Below are 27,313 nucleotides of genomic sequence, written 5' to 3'. Positions count from 1 at the left end.
AAAGCCAGTATATGCTAAATTAGTAAATCGCCTAGAAGAAAAAAAAATGAATTTTTCAAGATGTGATTTCTTTTTATTCAAATATCTTACTCCTGTTCCAGACAGACAAAGCAGTAGATTAAAATATTTCTACATTAACCTCACACTAGTACACCTCTGACATTTCATTCCGAACCATTTAAAAAAAATCCAACCATCTCAGATTTTCCTCACATTTCATGGAAGGATAAAGAACAGAAAACAATGATAATTTAATTGAGTGCGTTTAAAACCATCTGTATATGAGTACTGTAACAAATTTGTTATATTCACTTTTCTTCTCAAGTGACAGAATACAACAAATATTACCTCTTCTTTCGATCCTGGTGCAATTTCAGAAGAGCGCTCTATAAATTTTACAGCTTTTGCGTGTCCTGGAAGCCGTGCTGTCTTCACTTCTCCTTCCTCGCTATTTCCAAGTTGAATTTCGCCTTCGGATAACACATAATCATCTATATCCTACAAAAATAATAGTAATATTTGTTACAACACTGACTTCTACTTTGCAGGTAAATTACGTTTAGAAAATTGTGCTTATGTGTTCGATTATGACAGAAACAGATGTCATAGCAAGGTGAACGATCTTTGCCGGAAGGTTTTGGTTAACTACAGTTTATCCTCATTAGTACGTATTAAGTAAACGCTGGAACAGTCATAACCAACATTCTTCTTAAACTTCCTTCCTACAGTTTCTTTATTAATGTTTGAACTGTAAAACAACCCTCAGACAGTAACCGTAACATAGATAATACATGAGTAAATAAATGAACATCTATAGGAATGAAGACAGAAATAGTTTAAAAATTAACATTCGCTTCATACTAATACTCAAGCAGGAATTAACCAGAAAAAGACATCTAAAAAGGTTTATAAAACAGTAATACATAAAACAAAGTAAGTACTATGATGTGCCTGAAAGATAATTTAAAATATTCAACTAATAAACGCCTTTCTCTCTACTGTACTTAGTGTAACTAGCATGTACATACGGGTAATTCTTTCCTTTTTGAATTAGCACAATATATTTTACTACTAAATATAATATATTTTATATATATATATATATATATATATATATATTTATATATATATATTTGGTCTAGGAATAAATTCGTGCGGTTGGTACGCACACATTGAAGCCGTAGTACAAACACAAAATACATAAATACCTTAAGAAAAATATTGTCCATCGCTAGCCACCACTTTCGCCCATCTGTCAGGCAATGTACGGATTCCGTGGCGAAAGAAGTCCTCATCCTTGGAAGCGATCCAGTCAGAGACCCATGTTTCGATATCTTCTGAAGAAGTAAACCGCTGTCCAATCAAATCGTTGTTCATGCAATCGAACAAGTAGTAGTCCGAAGGAGCAACGTCTGGTGAATACGGCGGGTGGGGTAAAACTTCCCATCCGACATTTTCTAAATAGGTTTTGACCGGTTTTGCGACATGTGGGCGAGCGTTATCATGTTGAACAATAAGTTTATCATGTCTGTTCTCCCATTCTGGTCGTGTTCTGGCCAGAGCTTGCTCCAAACGCATTAATTGTCGTCGATAACGTTCTCCATTCATAGTTTCACCCGGTTGCAGCAGCTCATAGTACACCACACCTTTCATATCCCACCATATGCACAGCATAACCTTTGCACAGTGAATATCTCGTTTTGGTTGTGATGGATCTGGTTCACCTGGTTTCACCCAGGCCTTTTTTCGTTTAGGGTTCTCGTAATGGATCCACTTCTCATCACCCGTAATAATTCGATGCAGAAACCCCTTTCTGCTCTGTCGTTGAAGCAGCAATTCGCAAATGGTTTTTCGTCTTTCAACGTCTCTGTCTTTCAATTCATGGAACCCAATGTGACATCTTTTGAATCATTCCCATGGCTTTCAAGCGTTTGGAGACTGTTGTTTGATCAACGCCTAATGCTGCTGCAAGTTGTTCCTGCGTTTGACACGAATCCTGCTCGAGCAATGCTGTCAATTCTTCGTCTTGAAATTTTTTTGGCTGTCCAGCTCGCTCTTGGTCTGCCAAGCCGAAATCACCACTTCTAAACCGTGCAAACCACTTCTGACACGTTCGCTCAGCTAGAGCATGGTCACCATACACTTCCACCAAAATACGATGACTTTCAGTCGCACTTTTCTGCATGTTAAAGTAATGCAGCAGGACACCCCGCAAAAACACTTTATCAGGCACAAATTGCGCCATGTTCACTTAACTACAAACTGGTGTTGTTGACGCTTTAATCCACTGCCTTATACTACGAACGATACGCGATGACAGGGGTTTGCAACACATGTGTGGATACACGGAACTGTGGGACGCTCCGTTCGTTGCGCCATCTCTTGTCCATCCGCACGAATTAATTCCTAGACCAAATATATATATATTATATACACATGTTCAATGCCATTTGTGCTACAAGTACTGTCTAATAATCGAAAGAACACAATACAAATCAAATTTGAAACAGAAGAAAAATGGCTTTTCGTTTAAATTAAGCATTAGATAAAAATGAAGATGAATTTTGTTAGTACATATGCTGGTCATAAATACTTGCAAACGCACATTGAAATTAAAAAGCATACTCAGATGAGAGTAAAATACTGATAGTGTGATATCTCCGTTGTTCACGCACGCACATCACGCACATCCAATTGCTGATTTATCATATGTAGTGGATGTAAAGTTTAAAATTCTTTTCTCTTAGCATCATCAAATCAAAATGTTCAACATGGATTGAGAAAATTTACTTAACTATATCTTAAACAAATCGGGAAACTGTATTAACTGTATATACACGTACTAAATAATAATGTACCTATAGCTTTTGCATTCTTTTAAATAATGTTAACGTTAAAAGTAAGGAATGTGAAGCTGCAACTTAGTGTTGTTTGTGTGAATCTACAAAAATCAATTGCAAACATAATATATAAGATGATAAAAGGACCAAAATAAATAAATAAATAAATAAATAAATAAATAAATAAATAAATAAATAAATAAATAAATAAATAAATAAATAAATAAATAAAATAAAAAATAGTGTCTCGCTTTGACAACTTACCAATGAGAACGAGGTGCTTGATGCCAACACAAGATCCGATGCACTAGCAGAGGGAGACTTCGTGAAGTTTGTCACAAATTCAGTAGGTGGTGGTTCAGGCTTCGCTGGAGACGATGATGGTGGGTCTCCTAAAGGAGTAGGCGGTGGACTTTGCAAACGAGGTGGAGTGCAAGATGGAGTTAAAACTGTTATCGCTGAATCGTGCGCCATTCTTGGACTTGGTTCTGGTGTTACTAGGTTGTCTTCGGTTCTGGGTTCATCTGCAGAAATTAACACAGCTTCTGATACTGGTGGTGTGTCAACTCGTGCAGGAGATGGCGACTTTTCTGGTGTTAAAGGTGGAGTTTTTATTGTAAGTTGTGCTGCCGAATCATGAATTTCTTCACACATCTCTACAGAAAAATAAATAAGCAATGGAATTTATTAATAAGGTTAGAAGTCCGATCTTTAAGTGAAATCATTTTTCTTATCGTATATACAAGTACGTGAAATATATATATTTAAGATATATTAAAAATGTGTTTTTGTTTGTAGGTAATATCATTAACACAGGAAGAAAAGGTAAAAATAATTTTTATTAGTGATTCTCAAAGATGAAAAAATACTTCAATAATATTGGACATTGTCAACTAAATGGACGGGCGGATATAAAAGAACGTTCTTGTTTTGGAATAAAAAGGTACCAAATTCGAATTCTACAGCTAACAATCCTGACAGATTTGTCCTGAATTTTGTTCAGTCGCAACAGATAATGGTATCTAAATTGGGCGAAAGTCAGAATGATGGTATCTAAAAGGGACGATCAACTGAAACCCGTTCAGTGGTCATAACTCATGAAATAAATTTTATTTTGAGCAGAAACTTGTACACTATCTAGAGGCGCTATAGTTAGCGTGCAGTAAAAATATTGTTCAGAAGAAGTCAGCATGAGCGTTGAGAGATTTGTCCCATTATGTCACTAACTTACAAATGCCGTCCATGTAAAATTTGGACGACTGTCTATCAAACCAATCACGCATAGTGTCTTGAACCTCAGCGTCAGACTGAAATCTCTGACCTTTCAATGCCTTTGTTACAGGCCCAAAGATTTGAAAGTCACAAGGTGAAAGGTCAGGGCTGTAGGGCGGGTGTCGCAACTTGAAATAAATCCTGCACTTGGTTTGCAACGTGTGGACGCACGTTGTCATGCAACACAATGACTCCAGCGGTCAGTAAACCAGGCCTTTTGTTTTTGATGGCTCTCCGTAACTGTGTCAAGGTCTGACAGTAGCGTGCGGCGTTGGTGAACTGTCCTGGTTCCTTGAATTCGAGTAACAATGGTCCGTGGCAATCAAAGAACACAGACACCATAACTTTCCCCGCAGACGGTTGCGTCTTGAACTTTTTGGGACGTGGAGATGAGGGGTGTTCCCACTGCATACTGGAAGACTTTGAACTTGGTTCAAAATGATGGCACCAAGTTTCATCTTCAGCAACAATGCGCAGCAAGAAGTTGTTACCTTCCAAATGGTAACGTGACAAATGTTGAATGGCGCATACGTTCCAACTTTTGGTCTTCCGTCAACACCCTGGGGATCCACTGCGCGCACACTTTATGATACCCCAGATCTTTCACAATTTTCTGAGCAGTACCATAACTTATATTTAACCCGTTCGCTATGGATTGAATACTAATGCGTCTATCTGCAGCTATAGCCGCATTCACCTTTTCACGCGTGTCTTCTATGGCAACAAGGGCTTGACCAGGACGGATAATCAGTGGCTTGTTCACGCCCCTTCCGAAACATTCTGGCCTAGTCCATCACTGTTGTTTTAGAGACGCATGCATCACTATACACGTTTTTCATACGCCCGAACATTTCAGCTGGTTGACAACCTTCGGCACTCAGAAATTGGATGAGGGCACGCTGGTCCTGTTTGGACGGATTGGGGATCTTGAACGCCATCTTTCACTCGTTATACCTGCAAAACGGAAACACGTATCAACAACATTCCTACACCCAACACACAGGGACATTAGCCATTACAAACTATTAAACAAACAATATCCTCTTACACATTATACCAATAATATATGGAACGAACGGGTTTCAGTTGATCGCCCCTTATAAATAATGGCCCTGACCTACTTGCTTCCATAAATTCATTCCCATGTTTGATTCTTAATTTCGCCCAAGGTGTAAAATGGGTTGATGGCTCTATCTGGAATTTTGATAATAAACACGCTAATGTAATCATGTCTTCGGTATATGAATGGAGAATACAAAACAATAAAGAACTTTTACCTCACTATATCCACGTATAAGAGTAAGCGTATTTTCTTCAACAATTTGACTCAAAGATGCCAGTCTTGATCACGAAAAGGTTGTTTTGAAGGGTTTATGAATAATGAAGATGAAAAATTTTAAATCAGATGGGCGGTCTTATGAAAATGTCAGTTCAATATTTATCTTTTATAACTATTATGCTTATTTTTATTCTGTAAATCGTAGTTATTCAACACTAGCACTTACATTTTATTTAAATTTTCCTAATCAGAAATTACATTTACTCAAATATAGAGAATACACCTTTTCACGTAAGGTAAGGCTGTTTCATTGAAATACGATTATGCTCAGCATTACGAAGGAATTTGTGAAGAAATTAGAACAGAAAGGATTTGCAATCTATAGTTAACAAGCCTCAATGTAAGCGACCTTCTGTAAATAAAAACATCCGTGATATGGTTCTGTTCTGTTAACTTGGTGTATCCAAAAACATGATATGTGATACTACCGCCAAGATTTTATCAATACGAATTTTATGTCCTGAATCACTTGACAAAAATTTAAATACACATTTTGAAAATTCCTAATCCGTTTTGTATCGTATCGAAACAAAATATAGTTTATTAGAATGTATTATACTCCTAACGAATTATACTTCGAAACTCCAGTTGAGAAAGAAAGAAAGAAAAAGAAAGAAACCAGGCACTGAATGATATCAGGGCTTCACTGAGGAATTACCCAAACAAGACATGGAAAGCAATCATATAGCGCAAGTACAATCTACATAGCATCTTTTTAGAGAATTCTTCATTGTAGATTTAGCACCAAAAGATGAGTTGTTTTAAGTGTAATTTTGAGATTTTTGAAAGCACTGGTCTACACTGAGAATTTTACCATATAATGTATTGGGTAAGTCTGTCGTTATCCTTTTGAGTGACAGTAGAAACTTAACGAGCCCTTGAGAACGTTTTACAATTTCATGCACTACTTCGGTGCTAACTGCAATAGAAACTGTTCTTAAACTTCTGCTGCTCACCGGAACATCAGGTAAAGGCACATCTTTAAAGGTACTACTATCCATAATAAACTCACAAGATAATTTTGTATGTTCGAAGAAGGCTTTTTGCTTTTGATAGTTTGCTAACAATCTGACACAAACTGTCCCTGGAGTTGGTGAATGAAATATCATTTACATATTTAATCATGATCTCTAACTGTGCTTGATTATTTTCCATGAACTGCACATATTGCCAACAGTGGCGTGTAAAAATAAAGTTAATTATGCAAAGAACGTTTGAAAACATTTCAAAAAGTACGCTATGACTATTAGCAGTTAATTGGCAACAGCCGATACCAAGTGCGGATCCAGGAATTTTTGAGGAGGGGCGCAGAACTGAAAAATAAACTTGAGACATTTTTCGATATTGGGTTCGCTAACTAAAAATGTTGATTGCTGTGCTTCATAATACGTATTTATCTCCGCCATTCTGGAAGCGGCATTGAGAAAAGCCATGTTGTTCAACACGACAGAATCCAGGATTACCATGAACTGGAAACGCATATATCATCTGCAACGAGTGAAGAACGCACTCAGAATCTTCCTTTTTGAGAGAGATTTTGAACTTTTTTTTCCCCACAGCCTTAGAACAAGCGCTTCATTAGGGACTAATTTATATATTTTACTCATCATGGAGGGGCGCGCGAGCTACTCGCCCCCTTTCTGGATCTCCACTGGGCGATACCCGGACAATCGTCAATGCAATGTTTGTCTAGCTAGCTGCCTAGTGAAAATTTTGCATAATGAGTCATTGTAATCAGCGCGCCACGTCCCCTCCCGGGTTCCACACCCCACTCGGGAATAAAACGGAAGTTGGGCCTGTTTGGAACGTAGTTGACACTTATAAAACTACCTTGTACTCCCTTCTTATATTAAAAATTATAAGCAATGATATCATTCTACCTTTAAAGTATAAAGTAGTAGCAGTAAAAAAGATCGCTACCTGTGTACTGAAGTAATCATTCAAAATTAAATATAATTTACATTTTGTACAAACCATATAAAAGAATTTTTCGCACGCTCTCCTCCTCAACTCTGCGTAAGAAAAATATTTTCCAGGTTAAATCATCTCTCTCTCTATAAACGCAGCAGCTGAAATGCTTGGGGCAGGGGCGGGTATGAGTCGATCGATCGGTCCAGGGCGCAGTAAAACTAGTTACGTCACTGACTGCCAAGGTAAATGATACCTTGACTGAATTTCCTTTGATAAAGAAGACAAAATGGAGTGTCAGCTATATCAAGAATAATGAAAATATTTGTTTTTGAAAGTAGTCTCTCTCTCAAGGCAAAATATTCTGGACTCTTTTCTAGTTCAGAAATTAGTCTTCTGTAGTCTCCAAGAAAAATTTAAACACACACTCAGAGTAGCTTGCAAATTTCATGGTTTTAAATTATTTTGGTTTCTAAAAGTAGTCTTCGAACTCTTTTGATGACTACAAAAGTAGCTTATAATTTTTTTTTCCTGTAGAGAACTCTTTCATAGCTTTATCAATAAGGGAGTGATCCTTCTAAATTAGATCAGGAACAGATGAATCAAAGCCAAACTTTTTACATATACTCAAAATGCTTGCTGTGAATCTATTCCCGATATAATCATGAACAAAGTTGTGCTCAAAATGAATAGAATTGAATAGGTAAATAAAATGTCAAAAATGGAGAATTTTATACCAAAGAAAGGTCATTATGATTTACGTAGGATGCAATTTCCTTTGTCAAAACAGAATGCACATAGGGTAGAAACAACCTGCAAAACTTTAGAACGATTACTGAGTCCTACTGTTGTGAAGAGTTGTGATTATGGACTCAAAACTTGTACGAGGTGTTTAACTTGTAGGTTAAATATCCAGGGCTCACACAGTTAACTGAACTCTCTTTTCCTTCTCTGCAAAACTCCCACTTAGTTCCTTTTTCTCAATATTTTTACATTTTCTTTATAACTATTAGAAGATGGTGCTTTAGATCGTATTTTAAATGACGCAAAGAGTCAGGTATTGCAGGACATAAAATTATCCAGAGTCAGACCAGGTATCATGACCATTATTGTAGTCATACTGCAAAACACAAAATACCAAAGTCTGACCTGACAAAGTAATGAATCCATTTCAACAAAGTTTCAACAGACCATGCAGACATAATGAGGTCGTCTACAGGTTAGCCAATCTTTCTGCAGCTCGCATTTTCTTTCTGCGACATTGTCGCACCGTCGCCTATCGTTCTGCTTTGGGGGTGTAAGATGTCATATTATAACGCATACATAAGGTAAAAGATTGTTGAATGTAATAGTTTTTCTTGACGTGTTATTACGTCCAATTTATTAAGGATTCCATATTCAGTTTGAGAGTCGCGAGGTAGCGTAGTCGGTAAGGTGTCTACCTGTCAAATGGGTGGCCCGGGTTCAATTTCCTGGTGAGGGCGTTTTTTTTTTTTCATTCTACCCCCGTTCCATTGTACTTCTAAGGTTCACCCAGTCCCTTTAAAATAGGTACCCACGACAATCTGGGAAAGTAAATGGGCCGGATTGTGGTGCTCACTACATCACCTCTCTGAATGCCGACGTCAAGAAAGTGTAGAGCCTTTATTTCCACACTCAGCCCTTGGGCCTTCTTGGCCTTCCCCAAGGATTAAGATTAGGAATTTGATCCAGCAGTTACTGCCATGTTACGCCTTCACGTATGAGGGATGACGTCTCGGGGCAATCACATTTCCCGAGGAATTGGAAAGGGGCATGTGATTATTATGTTAGGTATCATCCCAGCATTGGCTGGTATGAATAAGGAAAACCCAGGGAAACTTCATAGGACGGCTGACCTGAAAAAGTTTTTTTCTTTCACTTTTTCGACCCAGTGTCTCCATTGGGAATCAAACCCGGGACCGCTGATAGCATCAAAAGCGAAAGTATTTATAACTATGCTACACGAGATCAAGGGGAAGGAGGCGATCTTTATTTATTATTATTATTTACATGTTCAATTTTGAGAAAATAAACGAAAATTCTACATATAGACCATAAAGATATCTAGAGATTAAAAATAGAATTTACCTTCATTTTCCTGTTCACTTGGTTCTGGAGTTTTCTGAGGAGTTGGAATATTCAGATTCTCTTTGTCTTCCACTTCTTCTTCTTCCGAATGAATTTCACTTGCTGTGGATGGTGTCGGAGTTTCGATTGGCTGCAAACATTAGACAACACTAATAAAGTCTCTTATTGATGGGAGGTTAGTATGAAAGCGATGTCTGAAATGAAAGTAGTAGGGAAAGACGTAAGATAACATGCAACGCCATATCGAACAGAACTAACTACATAATTATCATACAAAGAATGTGTATGTAGTGAGACACTATGTTATTTCATAAATCCCAAATAGTATTGTCTGCTATAGCACATCTATTCTTGATTAAGTAAAACAATTATTTTAAGTCATGTACGTGTATTCAGTGGCGAAGTGTACTATGAGGCTCTGAGGCCGGGCCTATCCTGTTTTCTGCTATGTATTTTCTTTATCTTTGGTTTCTTGTAAAATAAAGTCAATACTTCAACATTTCGTTTTTTTCGGTAACAAAATAGTAGGTTGGAAACACTTGGAGGCCCGTCTGAGCCTCACCAGCGCGCTAGACAGGCTTACGGGCTATGCTGCTCAGGGAGCGAAGCTATTATCGCTGGGGATTGCACAAATTATTGGGATGTGCGAAGGCTCGCCTCTGGGAGTTTAGTTTTAGCGTTGAAGGCATCTTACAATGCTAATATGTTATAAAATGATTTCCTTAACACAAAGGAAGAAGTTTCTGAGTACGATTATGTGTTTCTATTAGCGATAATTTGTTTAATTTACGTATATGCTCACAGGAGTTATTCAGAGTAGCTGTTTGTTTTTCTTACATGGAGCCTGGACCGTAATGGCTTGTAGAATATGTCTGATACATTAAACATATATATAAATTTACCAAACGCTACCGTACAGGATAAAATAATATTTTTCTATAATTTTAGTTGAGCTTTCCATTTCATAGAGTCAGTGGGGTATTTACAATTTTGTTTCAGGAGGGGCTTTGCTAACTTTATTCCTGAAAATGTGAAAATTCTGTAATATATATAAAGCAATAAAAAGTTACGATAAAATTTCGGTAAGTACTTCAGCTCGGAAGCCACCCCCTTAATTTTGTCACTGCATAGAATACAATATTAAATATTTTGCGTTGAAGTTCCTTCTGAGCATTAACGCTTCTAGTGAAGTCATTATCACGTGATACATTAATTAAATTCAATATTGTACTTACTTTAAAGTAGGAGATGCAAATAACAAACGCTTTTCCAATAAATTTGACAGTTAACTAAGAATGTATACTTACTTTTACTTTCCCTCCATTTTCAAATATGCAGGAAATACAAATAGCAAGTGAAGAGGAAATTTCCCTTATCCCCCCCCCCTGCAACTCCAAGGCAGAAGAAAATATGAACTGCACTTCAAAATATTTGTAGTGGAGCTAAACGAGAGTATTCCATTAATATACACATTGCGTGTTTTCCTCCATGCACATATTTGTTGTTGTTGTTGACTCCTCCTCCTCCTCCTCCTCCTCCTACTACTACTACTACTACTACTACTACTACTACTAATAATAATAATAATAATAATAATAATAATAATAATAATACGTCTACTTTTGCTGATATAAATATTCATTCTTTCATGTTAAACAACAATAAAAAAAACCTACTATGTATACATACACTTAACTCTCAACAGAGTTAGAAATACAGCTAAGAAAGTACTTTAAAATAAATAGATTTGGTAGTTTCTTTTGTTTAACTCAATAAGGAAAACAGAATGTTATTTGTCTTATTAGTTTATCGGGCCTACCCTACTTGTGGGATTACGCCTCGCCACTGCATGTATTAAGAAAAATCAAGAATGAAATACGTACTACGCTGAAATATACATGCCAATATTAATAAACATATTCAAAACACGTAATCACAACAGGAAGAGAGAGGGAGGGAAGGGACAGAAAGGAAAATAGAACGAAAATAGGAACAGTACCAGAAAAAAAAAAAAGATAATTTTTCCACTCACACAAAAATTCCAAAAAACTGAGCAGTTAACATAAGAAAATATCAAAACAAAACTAACACACAAAGAAAAACAAAATTAGAAATGAATGCAATGATTTACCAAGCTCGAGAACTATTGAAAATTGAAAAAGGCTGATAAATTCTAAATCTAACTGGATTCGAGCACACTGGTACACAAACGACAGCATCCACTCAAAGCTTATATGGGTAATATGCAAATCTATTACCTACAACCATATTCAGATAAACTAATCAGAATCTTTTATAATTTTGAGCCCACGTTCCAGACATCAACAGTTTGAATAGTATGCCTTCATAATCTCTCTCCAAGAAGAAGCCTTGTCAAAGAAATTTACAATGATTACGTAATTGGGAACAAGGTACTATCGCATGATACGATAATAATAATAATAATAATAATAATAATAATAATAATAATAATAATAATAATAATAATAATAATAATAATAATAATAATAATAATAAAGGTGCCGTGAATTTCAAAAGCGTGATCACCTTAGTTTGAAAGTTGACCCCCCCAAACTGCTGCTGATCTTGGCTACCGTCTTCTAGAAGTCGAAGTATATTTAGATTGCTTATTTTTTTATTTGTATTTAGCTCAAGCAATAAAGATTACACGTTAATTTTATAAAACAGAACTTTAATATGTAGATGTATTTCTTATTATGAGATGATATGCGGAAAACAGAGAGAATGGAGAGATTAAAACGCCTGTAGAAACATAGGTTTAGAAGTAAATTCAAAGCATAGAAGTAAACACACAGAAATTCGTCGTGACCACAATACTACAAATTATGGATATCTTAAAGTATCAACTAGTACTTTCGACAAACTGGACACTTTCAAATATTTACGATCAACATTAACACACTAAAACGACATCCCCAAAGAAATTAAGCGTCCACCGAAAGCAAGGATTCGTGTTATTAATCAATCCAACTCAGTCTTCACGAATTCTGTCGAAGAGTTTGAAGCTTAAAATATATAAAACAATAATTACCTGTTGTGTGCATGGTTGTGAAATATGGTCGCTTACTTTAAGAGAAGAACGCAGACTCAAAGTATTTAAGAACTAAAATCCTGAGACGAATATTCAGACCCAAGAGGAACGGGAATGAAAAATAGTGGAAACATTATAACGAGAAACTGCATAATTTAACCTTTGCCTTATGTTGTTAGTGGCTCAAGTGGGCAGATCATGTAGCCAGAATAAAAGAAAGTAGGAACGATTTCAAAATTTTAATGGGAAATTTAATCAGAAAAAGAGCGTTAGGAGGGCTTGGACAGATAGGAGAACGATATTAAGATGGATTTCACAGGAAAACAAAAATACAAAATAGAAACCTGATCCAGTTAGCTCCGGGCAGAAGTCAATGGAGAGCTTTTGTGAATGCGGCACTGAATCTTTGGGTTGCGTATACCATAAAGTTAGTTATACGTAATATTGAAAATAATCTATTGGGACTATTGAAATAAAAAACAATTAAGTCTTTAGTTTCATGTCCTTGCTATATCCTGTAAGCTAAAGGAAACGAATGAAAAGTGTAAGTGAATGACGGAAAAAATGATAGGAAGAAGAAAGTACAAGGAAACGGGAAAATCCCTAGAAACTCATGAACACGACGCTATCCAGCACAAGCTAAAAGAACATGTGGCCCTTTGCCAGAATGCCTTCCATTCTAAGTATCGAATAAGATGGTATTGATAAATAACATTTAATGTTGTAGGTAAAAAAATGATAAAGATTATTACAGGATTATTAATAATGATCTTCCTGGTTACAAAGGTTAATAACTTACATTATGGACAGTATTATTCCAGCACGACCTTGTTCAAGGATCGGAGTTCCCTTTATTATACGAACGGTTTTTCTTTTCACACACGTTATTATCTCAAATCCTAAACCTCATTTTTACATCAAATCTAGTTCCTTAATTTTTTGTTCATTTTCAGTTATCTTTAGAACCACAGGGGGGGGGGGGGGGGACTGGTCACTCTACCCTTAGTCGACTGACTTCTTAGATTCACTAGCTGCGTTAGATAAGTAACCAGAATATGTTCTCGGGGCAAATTACTCAGATAAGCCAATATGGCACATACCTATTATATTTCGTTAATTTTATCATTACTCACTTCTCAAACTATAAAGATTTTTCGAAACAACAGAATTTATTCATAGACGTTTTAACCAGACAACTGACCCAAATTCGAAAATTATGTGAAAAGTGATGTTACAAACACACTTTCAACAAGTTTGTACTATGAAATGTACCTCACACTACTAAAAATCTGAGAGGTAAGAACATTGTTAATCTGCATAAAGGTTGCAACTATTCAAATTCTAGTCTTAAGAGAATGTTATAACTTTTTAATAATTACCTCAAATCTCTCTTCTTCTTCTTCTTCTTCTTCTTGTTCTGCTACCTGTTTCGCTTCCGTTACCTCATTACAAATATCACGAACAGTTTCTCCAAGAACTTCCTCAATGACATGAGTCAACACCTGATCATTCATTGCTATTCCATCCTCAAACTGTTGGAAAACACACACAAAATCATTACGTATTAGTGTGCTCAAGAAAGAAAACATTATCGCTTAGGAAACTACAACTTACTTTTAATGTTCCTAAGGATTAAAAAAAAAAAAAAAATCCCAGGATAGCGTTGCCATTCGTCCCGGTAAATCTGAGACCGTCACGGAATCTAGATCTGCGTTCCGGTGTTCAGAAAACATTTCTCGGAATGCTTAAATGTCCCGGATTTCAGCGAAGAAGACAGGAAGGATATGTTATAGTTTGCTTTTTTCACAGGATTAGGTATATTGCTGTATATAGCAATTCAAAAGTTGGAAGAAAAAAAAAACTTAAATACATAAAACATGGATTTAATTAAGTTCACGATTTGACTACTTTGACATTGAACGAACGAACGAAAACACGCTTGGGATAGAATTTTATATAAATAACATAAATGGCAAGACAGGACGACTGTTACATGAGCAGCGGCGTCTGATCATACTCGTCCGGGCAAACAGACAAACAACAGTATATGAACTGATAACATGATTCAATGTAGGATGTCCCAGCTACACTCTCAAGAGTCAGTGCAGCTCAATTTGGTCTCCATGAGGTATCGCAGCAGCAGACCGACACGAGTGCCAATAGTAACAGTTGACCATCCGCAGCAGCGAACCACATGGGCTCGGAAACACATGGATTGGGCCTTAAATGATTGGAAATGTGTGGTATGGTCAGATTAGTCATCACTTTTCCAGTTAGTAAAAGCGAATTGTAGGATCTGGGTGTGATGCAAACCCCATAAGGCCATGGACCCAAGTTGTCAGTTCCATGCTGGTACTGGCTCCACAATGGTTTGAGACGTGTTTAGTACATGGTTTCGTTCCTCTGGTCCCCTAACCAATCATCGCTATGTTCAGTTACTGGGTGACCATCTCCAGGCCTTTGTGGACAAAATAAACCTGCCAACAATGAGATTTTCCAGGATGACAATGCGCTACGTCACCGGGCTGCAATGATACGCCAAAGATTTGAGCAACACTACAAGGCATGATTTGACTCCCTAGATAACAAAACATGAACCCTATCGAGCACATGTGGAATATCATCGAATGGGCCACTAGTGCTTAAGATCCTTCACATGCAACAACCACTGATTGTGGATCACAATCGAGGCTGCATATCTCTACAGTGACTTGACGCGTCCCTGTCAGGCTGAACTGCTGCACTGCACTTTGCTCGAGGAGATCTCAAACGTGATTAGGAGGTATCCCATTAATTTTGGTACATAAGTATATTGCCCATAAGTTTTGTATACACTACAACCTATTTCATACATTATAGTATTATCCTTAGCATTCGCACATTGTATAACTGTTGGTAGTGGCTTAATGATTAAATACATATTTTACTAATCTATTAATCTAATACTCCTAAGGACGTCTGTAAATAATACAAATCAGAGTTGATTGATTTAAATCAAAATTATTTAAATGCTATTTAAATCGAATTATTTCTTCAAATCAATTTTTTTGCTTAAAACATATAAAATGCTATATTTCTGACTATTCTGGAACACTAGTCGAATGTAAGTCTCAAACTCGTATCCTAACCAGTATGATGGTATCATCTTAATAAATTTAAACAAAATATATATGTATATATCGTTTTTTAAGTTGCAGATAATGGGCCGAAAATTTTAACAATGTACTGATTTAATCATTTTATATTGTATAGGAAACTTGAGGAGAAAGTTTAAATTCATCTAACATTTAATATTCACAAATTTTAGTTCAGAACTGTACATATTGTAGTAATATATATATCAGCCTTTTTTTCCGTAACTGGAATGTTTACATATATATACATATATATACATATACATAACCGGCTGACCGGTTTGAAATGAATTTTTGAACATAATTAGTACCTACCTCGAACTAAGATTTTTATCACGTCACTTTAAATAAAATGCGTACCCTATGGGAAGAAGGGGATCAAAATTTATGCCAAAAATAGTGTCTCAAAAGCTTCTCAAGTTAGGAAAATGTACTTCGTATATCAACTCATTAAAAATACTTAAACATGTGTCCCAGAGTTTTCAAACCTAACACTTTTTTCCTCCACATTTAAGTCGACATTGTAATCACGGGAAAACAATGAATTGTTTGAAATACGTACATTTTTAAAAATAGTTGGATCGAATCAATTTTTATCATCTCATTTTCATTAAAATGCGTATTCTAAAAAAAGGGAAAGACGAGGGTTGAAAAGGTGTTCCAAAAACAGAGTATCTGATGAGCCTTGGAGAATGAAACTTTGTGTGTAACTTCCTTATTATAAATAAGTGGCCATGTGCTCCAGCCTTTTAGAAAATTCCTCTTCTAACAAGGTACATTCACGAAGTGACATCTCGGGATTTGTGTAAATTGATTCAAATGCAAAGTTCTCCACGGTCCAATGTGTGTTGTAATAATTTTAGAGGTCAATAGCGGTAATTTGCATATTTATGGACCTTCATACATCTGGAATTCAATCATACACTACTAGTGTTGCAAAATTTCCGGAAATTTTGAATCTGTTGGTAAAAAGCTGGTGAAAAGCAGTTTTTTTCCGGTTTCTTTCCAGAAAAATTGGAAAAATTGGGAAAATAACAAAAATTTCTGTATTAGGTTGATTTTATTAGTAACAGAACCGTTTTTTTTTTTTTTTTTTTCGAACGCGTGAATAATATAAGTTGAGAAATTTCAATATAGCGAATATTTAAAATAGAAGCATTCGAAAATAAAAGTATTGTAATTATTCTTGAAAATTAATAGTCTGCACTCATTTATTTTATGTGCTTTTTAGTGTGGTTGAGTATAAATTACAGAACTTTAACAGTTGCATATACATCTACCATCATGAAGCGTTTCTGTTGCAACAAATAGGACTCTTGAATGAAACTGAGTTCTTAATGTGCTCTTTGATCAGGTGAAATTTTGTTAATTTTAACCAAATCACTTCTTAAAAAAGAGAAGGCAAATTTCACTAATACTCATGCACTAAAACATATAATTACTACTATTTAATATTCTAATATAGAATTTTACATATACTTTATGTACAAAATTTTCTATGTAAACAAATACCTGTTTTCTAGTGCGACAAATTATATATATATATATATATATATATATATATATAATATATAATATATAATATATATAAATGAAAGTGGCTTAACAACTTTTGAACAACCAGACCGATCTCGATAAAATTTTCAACATAGATGAGGTTCTTGCTTGGAATGGTTTTTATCATTTCACTTTGAAGGTGCAACTTGGAGGAAGGAAACGTGGGAGATATATCGAAAATGACCGATATTAGTGTCGAATCCAGTTTTCGGTATTGCTGAGATGAACTGTGACACTTCCGATACCGCTTAAATTCAATCCAGCACTGCAACTTGGGAAAGAGGGAGGGGCATATATATAAAATGATCGAAAATGATCAATATTAGTGTCGAATCCATAGTTTTCGAGGTCGCTGAGATGAACAATGACACTTCCAATGCCGTTTAAGTAAAAATTCAGGTCCGCAACTTAGGGGATGGTGAAGAGGATATATATATATATATATATATATATATATAAATGATTGAAAATAGCTGATATTAGTGTCGAATCCATAGTTTTCGGGGTTGCTGAGATGAACAGTGACACTTCCGATGCCGCCTAAATTCAAAATCAGATTGCAACATGAGAGGAGATACATAAAATAATGAAAAATGATTAGTATTAGTGTCGAATCCATAGTTTTCGGGCTCGATGAGATGAACAGTGACACTTCCGATCCCGTTTAAAGAAAATTCAGACCAGCAATTTAGGGGATGGTGAAGAAAAGATATATAAAAATGATTGAAAATAGCCTATATTAGTGACAAATCCATAGTTTTCGGGTTCCCTGCGGTGAACAGTGACACTTTCGATGCCGTTTAAATCCAAATTCATCCCCGCAAATTGGGGAGGAAGAGAGATATAAAAATGATTGAAAATGAACGATATTAGTGTCAAATCTATAGTTTTTGGGGACGCTGAGCTGAACAGTGACATTTCCGTTGTCGTTTAAATTCAAATTCATCCCCGAAACTTGGGGCGAGGGAAAAGGAAGATATATAAAAATGATCGAAAATGACCGATATTAATGTCGAATCCATAGTTTTTGGGGTCACTGAGATGAACAGTGACATTTCCGATGCCGTTTATATCCAAATTGAGCACCGTAACTTCATAGAGAAGGAAGGAGTGATATATTATATATATATACATACAGGGTGGCCCAATACTAGATATACATTCCTGCATTGATCAAGTATAACATTCTATCTTATGGGTTTATTTGCTTCCGCTCTTCCGAGCTTAAGATGTACGTAAAAACAAACAAATAATAAAAAAAAACTAAGTCTCCTGAGTCTAAGTCATAGTTTTCGGGGTCGCTGGGATGAACAGTGGCACTTGCAACGCTGTTTAAATCCAAATTCGAGCCCGCAATTTAGGGAGAGGAAGAAGAGGATATATATATATATATATATATATATATATATATATATATATATATATAAAGGATTGAAAATGGTCGATATTAGTATCGAGTCCATTGAGTTAGGGGTCGCTGATATGAACAGTGACACTTTCGATGCCGTTTAAATCCAAACTCAGCCTCCCCATTAGTACTCCTAAAGAGGGAGGGTAACATATAAAAGTAATTGAAAATGTCCGATACCAGTGTCGAATTCATAGTTTTTGGGGTCCCAGTTCATTAGTGACAGTTTTGGTGCCCTTTATGTATAAAATGAAATGTATTCTCCCCGTGTAAAGAACGGGTATTTTTCTAATCTTTAATTGTAACGTATGGAAGTTTCATATGTTAAATTCTTTACTATATTTCATGCTGCTAAAATTTACGCCCTTGTTCGGTGTATGTGTAAACAAGATCATCTATCTTTTTGAGTTGTTCGAAAAATATAAAAATAGAGAAATTTTACCAGAAATCAGAAAACTAAAAAGAAAAATTAAAACCTGTTGCTTTTAAGTATTTTTCCTGCTAGCGAAATACATTGAATATATGCTGCAGACACGTTATAGCAAGTGGTGGACAAACACCGTGTGCGTGGGTTTCCTCGGGGTTCTCCCGTTTCCTCCCACTTTCTTCATTCCACCATTTCATTCATTACTCATCATCACCGTCTCCTTTAGCCTCACCGGCATAACCGTGGGACGTAAAACTCAAAGATTTCATTTCATTACATTACGTTATAGCAAATAAGATCAGAATCAGGCGAAGAAATAGTTTTTAAATTATATTTTCCAGTTTTGCCAATATTTCCGAACAAAAGATGTTTTCTAATAGATTCAAAATTTCCGGAAATTTTACACAGCACAAGGAAGATACGTATCTCCATAAAATATATATTTGATTTTAACATACAGGTATTAACTAAAAATATTCTGGCTCCGTTATTTTAACACTTTCCTGCCTTAAAGCGAGGATTTCGTAAGATTGCATAAGATAACTTAAATGCGACTATATTAATTATTCTAGCTAGGATTATATTTTAGTATATTTTGTAGTCATAATTCCATTCTATCACGGTGCTAACTTTAAAGGAGTGGTGCACATGTGTTTGTTGCCACAAATTTTTCCTATTCTAGTGCAAGAAACATAACCACTCAATGATCTAAACTGTAAACTAGTAAATATAAAATAGTTTTCATTTTAAAAGCATAATGTAGTAAAATATTCGAAAACTTCAATTTTTCCCAAATATTCCGTTTTTTCCAAGCTCGGGTAAAAAAAAATGTTTTTTTTTTTAAACCCAAAATTTCTGGTTTTTCTCCAGGCCTTCACAACTTTATACACTACTATAACACTCTGACACAAAATTGCTTTTAGTTTCTTTAGATGTAACTGGATATGAATGTGGGCATATGCAAAACAAACTGGATCAAGTACTGCTTCTCTGACACATGTTACCCATCCCGGCTGCCATCTTGGATGCGCCATACTGTTTTTTTCAAATGGTAATAGGTGCACGTGATATATCAAATTCATGTACAATTTTCTCGGAAATTTACTGGTAGTGAATTTTGCCATAGCTTATACCGTTTGGGAGGTATTGCATGTTAAATCCCTCCAGACACTTCGCGAATAGACGTTGCAGAGTAATATCAGTTATGTTTACGTTTTTGATGTTCACAAACAAAACAATTTCTAACTGGAAAAATACTGTAGGCATAAACAAACTCTTTACAATATTGGTGTTATAATTTTATTACATTTCTATGAAAGATTATTATTACTTTCATGATATACTATGACAAAGAAGTATTGCATTACGGTCAAAATGCTTAATGTAAGTCCTTGCTTAATGTAAGTTTCGGCCAGATTTGGGTGAAAACCTACAATTTCCGCATTGACGTCTGTGTGTCTGTATGTATATATGGTCAGAGAATATTTCATCAACGATAAATCACGTAAGAGATTACATATACACATAGGGCTCTGCACAACTTTCTACTTGGTTCATATTCGTAAAGTGCCTGACATTTAACAAGCAATACCTTGCAAACGGTACAAGCTACAGTAAAACTCACTACCCAATGAATTTCCGAGAAAATTGTACGTAAATCTGATATATCACTTGCACGTAATTATTCCCATTTGAAACACGAAAGTTGAATCCAATATGGCGGATCAAAGATGAAGGCCGGGGTGGATAACATGTGTCAGAGAAGCAATACTTGATCTAATTTCTTTTGCATCTGCCCACATTCATGTCCAGTTACATCTAAAGAAGCTAAAAGCAATGTTGTGTCCGAGCGCTATAGTAGTGTATGATTGAATTTCATTTATATATATATGAAGACCCCATAAATATGCAAACTACCGGTATGGGCTGCTAAAATTAATACAATACACATTGGGCCGCGGAGAACTTTGCATTTGAATCAATTTTACATGAATTCTGAGGGGACACATCGTGAATGTACCTTGTAAGGGGGAGGCAATTTCTATGTTATTACAATATATAATAATAACATTAACGTCTTCTGTTTCATCATCACGGTATAACGGTAATGTGCTTTTGGGCAGAGTAAGCATTTGACTCAAGCCAGGTTTTTATCTTGCCACTTTCACAAAAATGCTTATCCTAAGGGGGGAGGGGTTCAAAATTTATGATTTGAATCTAGTGGTTAACGTGTACTCCTTTGGTGCACTTGGACCCGGGATCGATTCCCGGTGGGAGAGCACAAAAAATTATTTCACATTCACTTTCATTAATTATCCGTCTCTCCTAGCCTAAAGTGCATAAGTGTGGGAGGCAAAAGTGACAAAACAAAAATCATTTACATTTTTCCTATGTTAAGAAAGAGATATTGTAAATTGGAAGAAAAATGAAAATTATATTTGGAAAGATAAAAAGGGGCTTATTCCGTAATAATAAAAACGACTAATGATAAGAAGCAAGTATTTAAGATTTATTACCTGTATTACAGATGGTTGCGTAACTGATGCATTCTGTTGCTGAATAGGTGAAGCATCCCTAGCTAGTTTCAATGCCTCTTTACTAACTGTTGTTGATGATGAAGTACTGTCATCTCCAACATCACTTTTTTCATCTGGAAGTTCTTCTGCATACAAGCTGGTAAGTACAGAATCTTCTACCCTGCATAAAACGAATACACAAAATGAAACTGTGAGTTGATTTCCATTAGCTACTGTAATAACCAAATGTTAGAATAAACCAAGAACTAATCAACCGCACACAACCGAACAAAAAAATAAATTGGAGTTGGATTGATTACATCCTCAGAGCGTTTGTAATAACTATGAAAAAATAAGATTTTCACTAGAATACCAAAGGAATAATAACAATAAAGCACAAACATATTTCTGTTTGTTTGTTTCAGACGGCGCGGTGACTCAATGGTAGAGCCTTCACCTTTCGTGCAGGGAGTCTCTGTATCGCTCTCAGCCCATAAAATGTTGTGGACAATACTGTGTTTGTAGGTTGTCTTGGATTTCTCCCATCTTCTTCTAGTTTCTCATTCCATTATTATTATTATTTTCATATTCATTTACTTTCGTTAATAATCCATTTTTTTAAACCTAAAGGGTTAAATCGTCGTGCATTAAGTTGACCATGTGAATTGATTTCATTTTATTTGTTTGTTTATTTGGAGTTTTTAGACCAATGCTGTATAAGACGTGAACCTATAATTTAACATGAAACCTGAACTACAGGAAGGGATGATGTAACGCGATGTAACATACTGTGTCAAAATAAATGAACAAAGACAATACGTTGAAACGTACACAAAAACGACCTGTCATAACGATTACGTGGTATTGATGTTCGCGTTAGCAATTTTCATTTAAAAACACAAAATAAGTTTGAGTGAGTTCAGCTAAGTTTGAGTGAGTTCAGTTAAAATTTCCGATTAATGACAATTTAGCATTATTTAAATTACAACAGAAAATATACATTCTATTTAGAATGTTATTTGAATATACAGGAATATTTTAAAAGATGTATTTTCGGCATTGCCCAACTGAGTAAAAGCTGGAAAAGAGTTAAAAGATTACGCTAGTAGCCGAAGATGTCAGAACGTTCGTTTGATTAATGTTTTCTTATGTTTAACAATATCATTTGAGCTTTAGAATTTTGATCTCATTAAGTCTGAAAATGGCAAACCCATCCCATGCAAAAATTATTTCAGATCTAAATAAGTTTATACTTCACAGAAATCGCTTACCTTACTTTCTCGACGAATATTTTTAGGCATTTACAGGATTGAGTCCATAACATTAGCATTTCCTTATCATTCAAGTTACAATTTTCTTTGTACCTCTTAGGTTCCCAAGCCAAACATACATTCTTAAACTCCATAAGGCTGGTTTATTTAAAATAAATTAATTGTATATAACGCAACGTTAAAGGGAAAATAAATTTAAAAAGTTCCAATGTTAAAAGAAGAATTCATGAAGTTCATCAAAATCAATTTAGAATGGCAGCAAAAACTGTTAAAAAAAAAACTTAGTTCTAAGAAATGCGTTTTCTTTATAGTTGGAGGACTTCATATGGTGTCGGTTCAATATATAAATATTTTACAACATGGCAATATAAATTGAGTACTTGCAGCAATTCTGGTATTTCCAATCCAAAACTGATGTTTCACATCTCACCCATTAATAAATTTTCCTTAATACTTTCCAAATTATTATTTTTATTACAATCTCTTTTAATATTCTCTGGTTTCTAGTTCTCCTTACTAACGAAAAGTTTAATGAAAATATATCATAGTAAATTCAAATATTAATCGCATAAAAATAGATAATACATTACCACCTTTTGATATTTACATTTAAAATCTATATTATGAATTAAGCTAAAATAATGCTTTTCATTTTTTCAAATAGGTAATTACTTGAAGGTGATTGAAGGTTTTACAAGAAATTTTTGGATTTGTATATCATCAATTGGCATTACAGGAAAATTTCCATTACTTAATGTATTTAGTTCTACGAAATGCATTTTCTTTGTAATTGAAGGACTTCATGTGGTACAAATGGACTTGGAATTAGTGGTACAAATAAAATCTGTAGCTGAACAGAGTACACGAATTTTTTCTTCCTTTCCAGGTTAAACGGAAGTCATAATTAATAGAGTTTTATATGCTACGCTTGAAGTCCGAATGCTGGAAGAGGCGTGTCGTTAGAATCATCACGCAAATAACTTCTTTGGTTTCTGGACTTAGAAGAACTTATTATTTTTTATTCTTTCAAATTATTTTTTTAAAATCTTTTTTATCGAAAGTGTTTTCCATAAAGAAATATCTCACAAATATATTTTAAGGTTGTCGTATAAGAAACAAGACTATTGATATAATATATAAATTATAACCTTCTTCTTAATTTTATACTCGAAATTATGATTACCATTAATTTCCTTAATTTCTATGTTTTACATTCAAACTTGTATCTAGTTGTGTTGAAACAAACCTTGTGTCTAGTTTTATTCTATGCACCAAGTGTGCGTGTGCTATGTTTAGTATTAATTTACACTATATATATTTAATTAATTAATTTGGTAATCCTATTCTGCATTTTATGATCCATTGATAAAACCTTCTCAGTTGCAGCAAGTAACTTGTCAATAATGGTAGAATACCTAAGACGACGACGATGATGATGATAGTCCATTGTAGAAAGACTGCTCTGGGTCATGATTGAAATTCAACAAGTGCTAGATCCTTAGAATTTCTTAAATTTATTGTATGGTTACCTAGTATGAGTAAAAGAGGAAAGAACAATTACGTTCATTTCTAGATATCACTATCTACTGAATGTTTTCTCTGTCTTAAAGAAGTATTACAAATATAACATGGTTAAGAGCAAGTCAGTACAGTAATGCCTTAACTACATGTGTCTTGTAATTACTTGTTGATGGATGCTATACGATATATAATTTAAATATAACAAAAGTGATGGGCACAATTTACTACCTAGATAATTAACTAGGGACTAAAGCGGATAATTAATTCGAAGAGCTTTTACTACTTTGTCAATTTACTGTAATATTTTTAAAAAAATATATTCCTGTTCAATTATTTTATATATTTTTAATTTTGTTCTTTTCGTCTTACGAAAATCCATGGATATGATTTGCTGTGCAAGAGATGGATAAATTAACGAGTGAAGGCTATACGGATACTAAAACTGAAAGATCTGGTGATCAGAGTGTGCGTTTGGTGTGATATCATATATAGTGATATCTTGAAACACACCGTAATTAGGGCCATATTTAACATTTTCGCCTCCCCGGGCCATTACTCAATATTAATAAATACTGACGCAGAAAATTTGGGACAATAAAGTCAATAATCAAGTATAAGTAGTAAAAAATATTTGACAATGTAAAAGAAATGTAAAAATTCTGTACCACATCTGTACACGAGTGCATAATAAATTTCTGAAATTTCGAGAAATATTAAAAAACTTCTGTTGCTGGCCCTAGAAATTTGCCACCCTGGGAAATAGTCCGTGAATGAGAGTAGTTCAAAATATTAAGTTGGAAAGGAACTGTAGATATTAGTTAAATGCAGTGACAAGATTGTGATTACGTATGATCCTTATTAGGTTTCAGAAGCATCAGAATTTTCGATATCTTCCAGGGTATGGAATGTGTCCGGTTCTAAGAACAAAACTATATAGATGAACTACAGTTGGAGTTAAAGAGAGGAGTTTCCTTTATACGTCGATATCAAAGTCTGGTGAGATGTTCTCTTTATTTCAAATTAGTGTTGTTGTTTCTCTTCAGTGCATCAGGTAGTCTAAAAACGAGTGAACTTTTTGCGCAAGAGTTGGCGTTTGTGTCCCAAATCTCAGAGTATATAATCCGCAGCAAGTCAGGCCTAGCGTCATTCGACAGCAGATAGTTGAAACTAGTGGAATTCTTATAACCAGACTTAAAGTATTGCTCCGTATTGCGCTTAATTTTGCAATTTTATTTCTATAAATGTTGCGCTGGCCCGTGAAAAACATGTGTGCTGTTTATGGGCAAGATACGTTATCGAAAGCAACAGCCAAAAGATGGTTCAATGGCTTTTGTTCTGGAAATTTAAAGTTTAAGATGCTCCTTGCAGCAGAGACAATCACAGAAAAAGTTGATTATATTCTGACAAAATTCGAGTAAGACCGGCCATGACATGGTCAAGTAAATGGTCATAACATCATCAATGACCTAGATATCCATCACCAAACAGTGTTAAACCACAGAAACAGAAGTTCGACGTTTGGATGCCACATGATCTAACTCAGAAACATTTACTCGATCGAATTTGTATCAGTGAATCTCCACTGAAACATAACGAATTCGAGTCATTTCTGAAATAGTTGATCACATATGAAGAATAGTTGACAATCTACAACAACAAAGTACAAAAAAGATCGTGGACGAAACGAGAAGCTCCACAGTTTAAGGCAAAGCTCACACTGACTCCTAGGAAGATTATGTTGCACGTTTAGTGGGATTGAAAGAGCATCGTGTATCACGAGCTGCTGGCGACGGGCAGAATCATAGGCTCGGACTGTCGATAATTAGTGCGAGCGCACATAGCAATTCAAAAGAAACGGCCGGAACTGAACAGCAGAAAGTGTGTCGTATACCATACTGACATCACTAGACCACATACGTTTTTAACGACCTATCACAAATTCAGAGAACTTGGCTGGGAGGTTTAAATGTATCCACCGTATAGCCTGGACCTGGTAACGTGAAACAATCATTTGTTGCGGTATCTGTAGAACTTTCTGAATGATTTTAAGTTAGTTTCAAACGTGGCCTGTGAAAACCACGCCTTACAATTGTTTGACCGAAACCATAAAACTTTTATAGCGATGGATTATGGTGTTGCCGGAAAAATGGCAGAAGGTCATCAAACAAAATGGTGCATATGTGATTTCATAACGTTATTTTCAAAGCACAATAAATGCACTTTCAATTTTGATCTCCAAAGGCTCAATACTTCTTTGATAACCTGAAATTAGAAGCTGTTAAAAGGTTGTCGTCTTTGAGAGCACATACATTAGTTTGTAAGTTTGGATTATAGGGATTGATGTATTGTACCCTTCTTCGGTATATCAAATTTCTGTTCTGATAGACATTACCAAAAATATTAATCTATTTTACTGTTTCAATCAAATATTGTTTCTCCGGGACATAAGAGTTTCATGCATGATTTGTTTCCTATACTTAAAAAGAAAAAACACTAAACAGATAGTCACACGCTAGGAGAGTAGAGGTATATAAAGAAAATAAGCCAGACTACAAGAAAGTGAGGGAGACGTTTTGAACGCAGAGAAACAAGAGTAAAAGACAAACAGCGAAGAGTCGGCTGTTGCTCGATGAGGAACCAAACCTCATTCCACAAGTGTGAGACTCTAGTGTTCGCAGACGGCAGTATCACTATCAGCGAGATCATGTAAATCAACATCAATCAAAGGTCCACAATAAATGCATAAGACAGAAGTGTCCACTCGGTGAGTTCCGAGGTTGTTCATACGAGGGGAAGCCACAAAGTTCTTATCCTCAACATGAGACACATGAACTGGTGACATGTAATTTGGCCCATTGACGCGTTCTTCTCTACATATTTAGTTCGTATTGCCTTACATTCTCATATCTGTGGATCAGTCTGTTAATACAATCTGCATAGTCTACGGATTTGCAAGCAT

The 27,313-nt window shown here is 35.2% G+C and overlaps 1 protein-coding gene across 4 annotated transcripts in view; it reads right to left on the bottom strand.

The window, feature by feature from the left end:
* LOC145694931 (uncharacterized) overlaps positions 1–27,313 on the bottom strand; it is a 105,355-nt gene that overhangs the window by 4,979 nt on the left and 73,063 nt on the right. For all 4 annotated transcript variants that reach the window (XM_081771707.1, XM_081771706.1, XM_081771708.1 and 1 more), the window contains 5 exons: positions 21,563–21,743; positions 13,900–14,052; positions 9,469–9,598; positions 3,105–3,496; positions 349–498 (listed from right to left, as the gene is read on the bottom strand). In XM_081771707.1, coding sequence (XP_081627833.1) covers positions 349–498; positions 3,105–3,496; positions 9,469–9,598; positions 13,900–14,052; positions 21,563–21,743 — 1,006 coding nt within the window. The remainder of the gene's footprint in view (positions 1–348; positions 499–3,104; positions 3,497–9,468; positions 9,599–13,899; positions 14,053–21,562; positions 21,744–27,313) is intronic.

Source organism: Thermobia domestica, chromosome 9, assembly GCF_964235325.1.
Source record: "Thermobia domestica chromosome 9, izTheDome1.hap1.1, whole genome shotgun sequence".
In the NCBI taxonomy this organism is placed as follows: domain Eukaryota; kingdom Metazoa; phylum Arthropoda; class Insecta; order Zygentoma; family Lepismatidae; genus Thermobia; species Thermobia domestica.
This window is presented reverse-complemented; position numbering and strand designations above follow the sequence as displayed.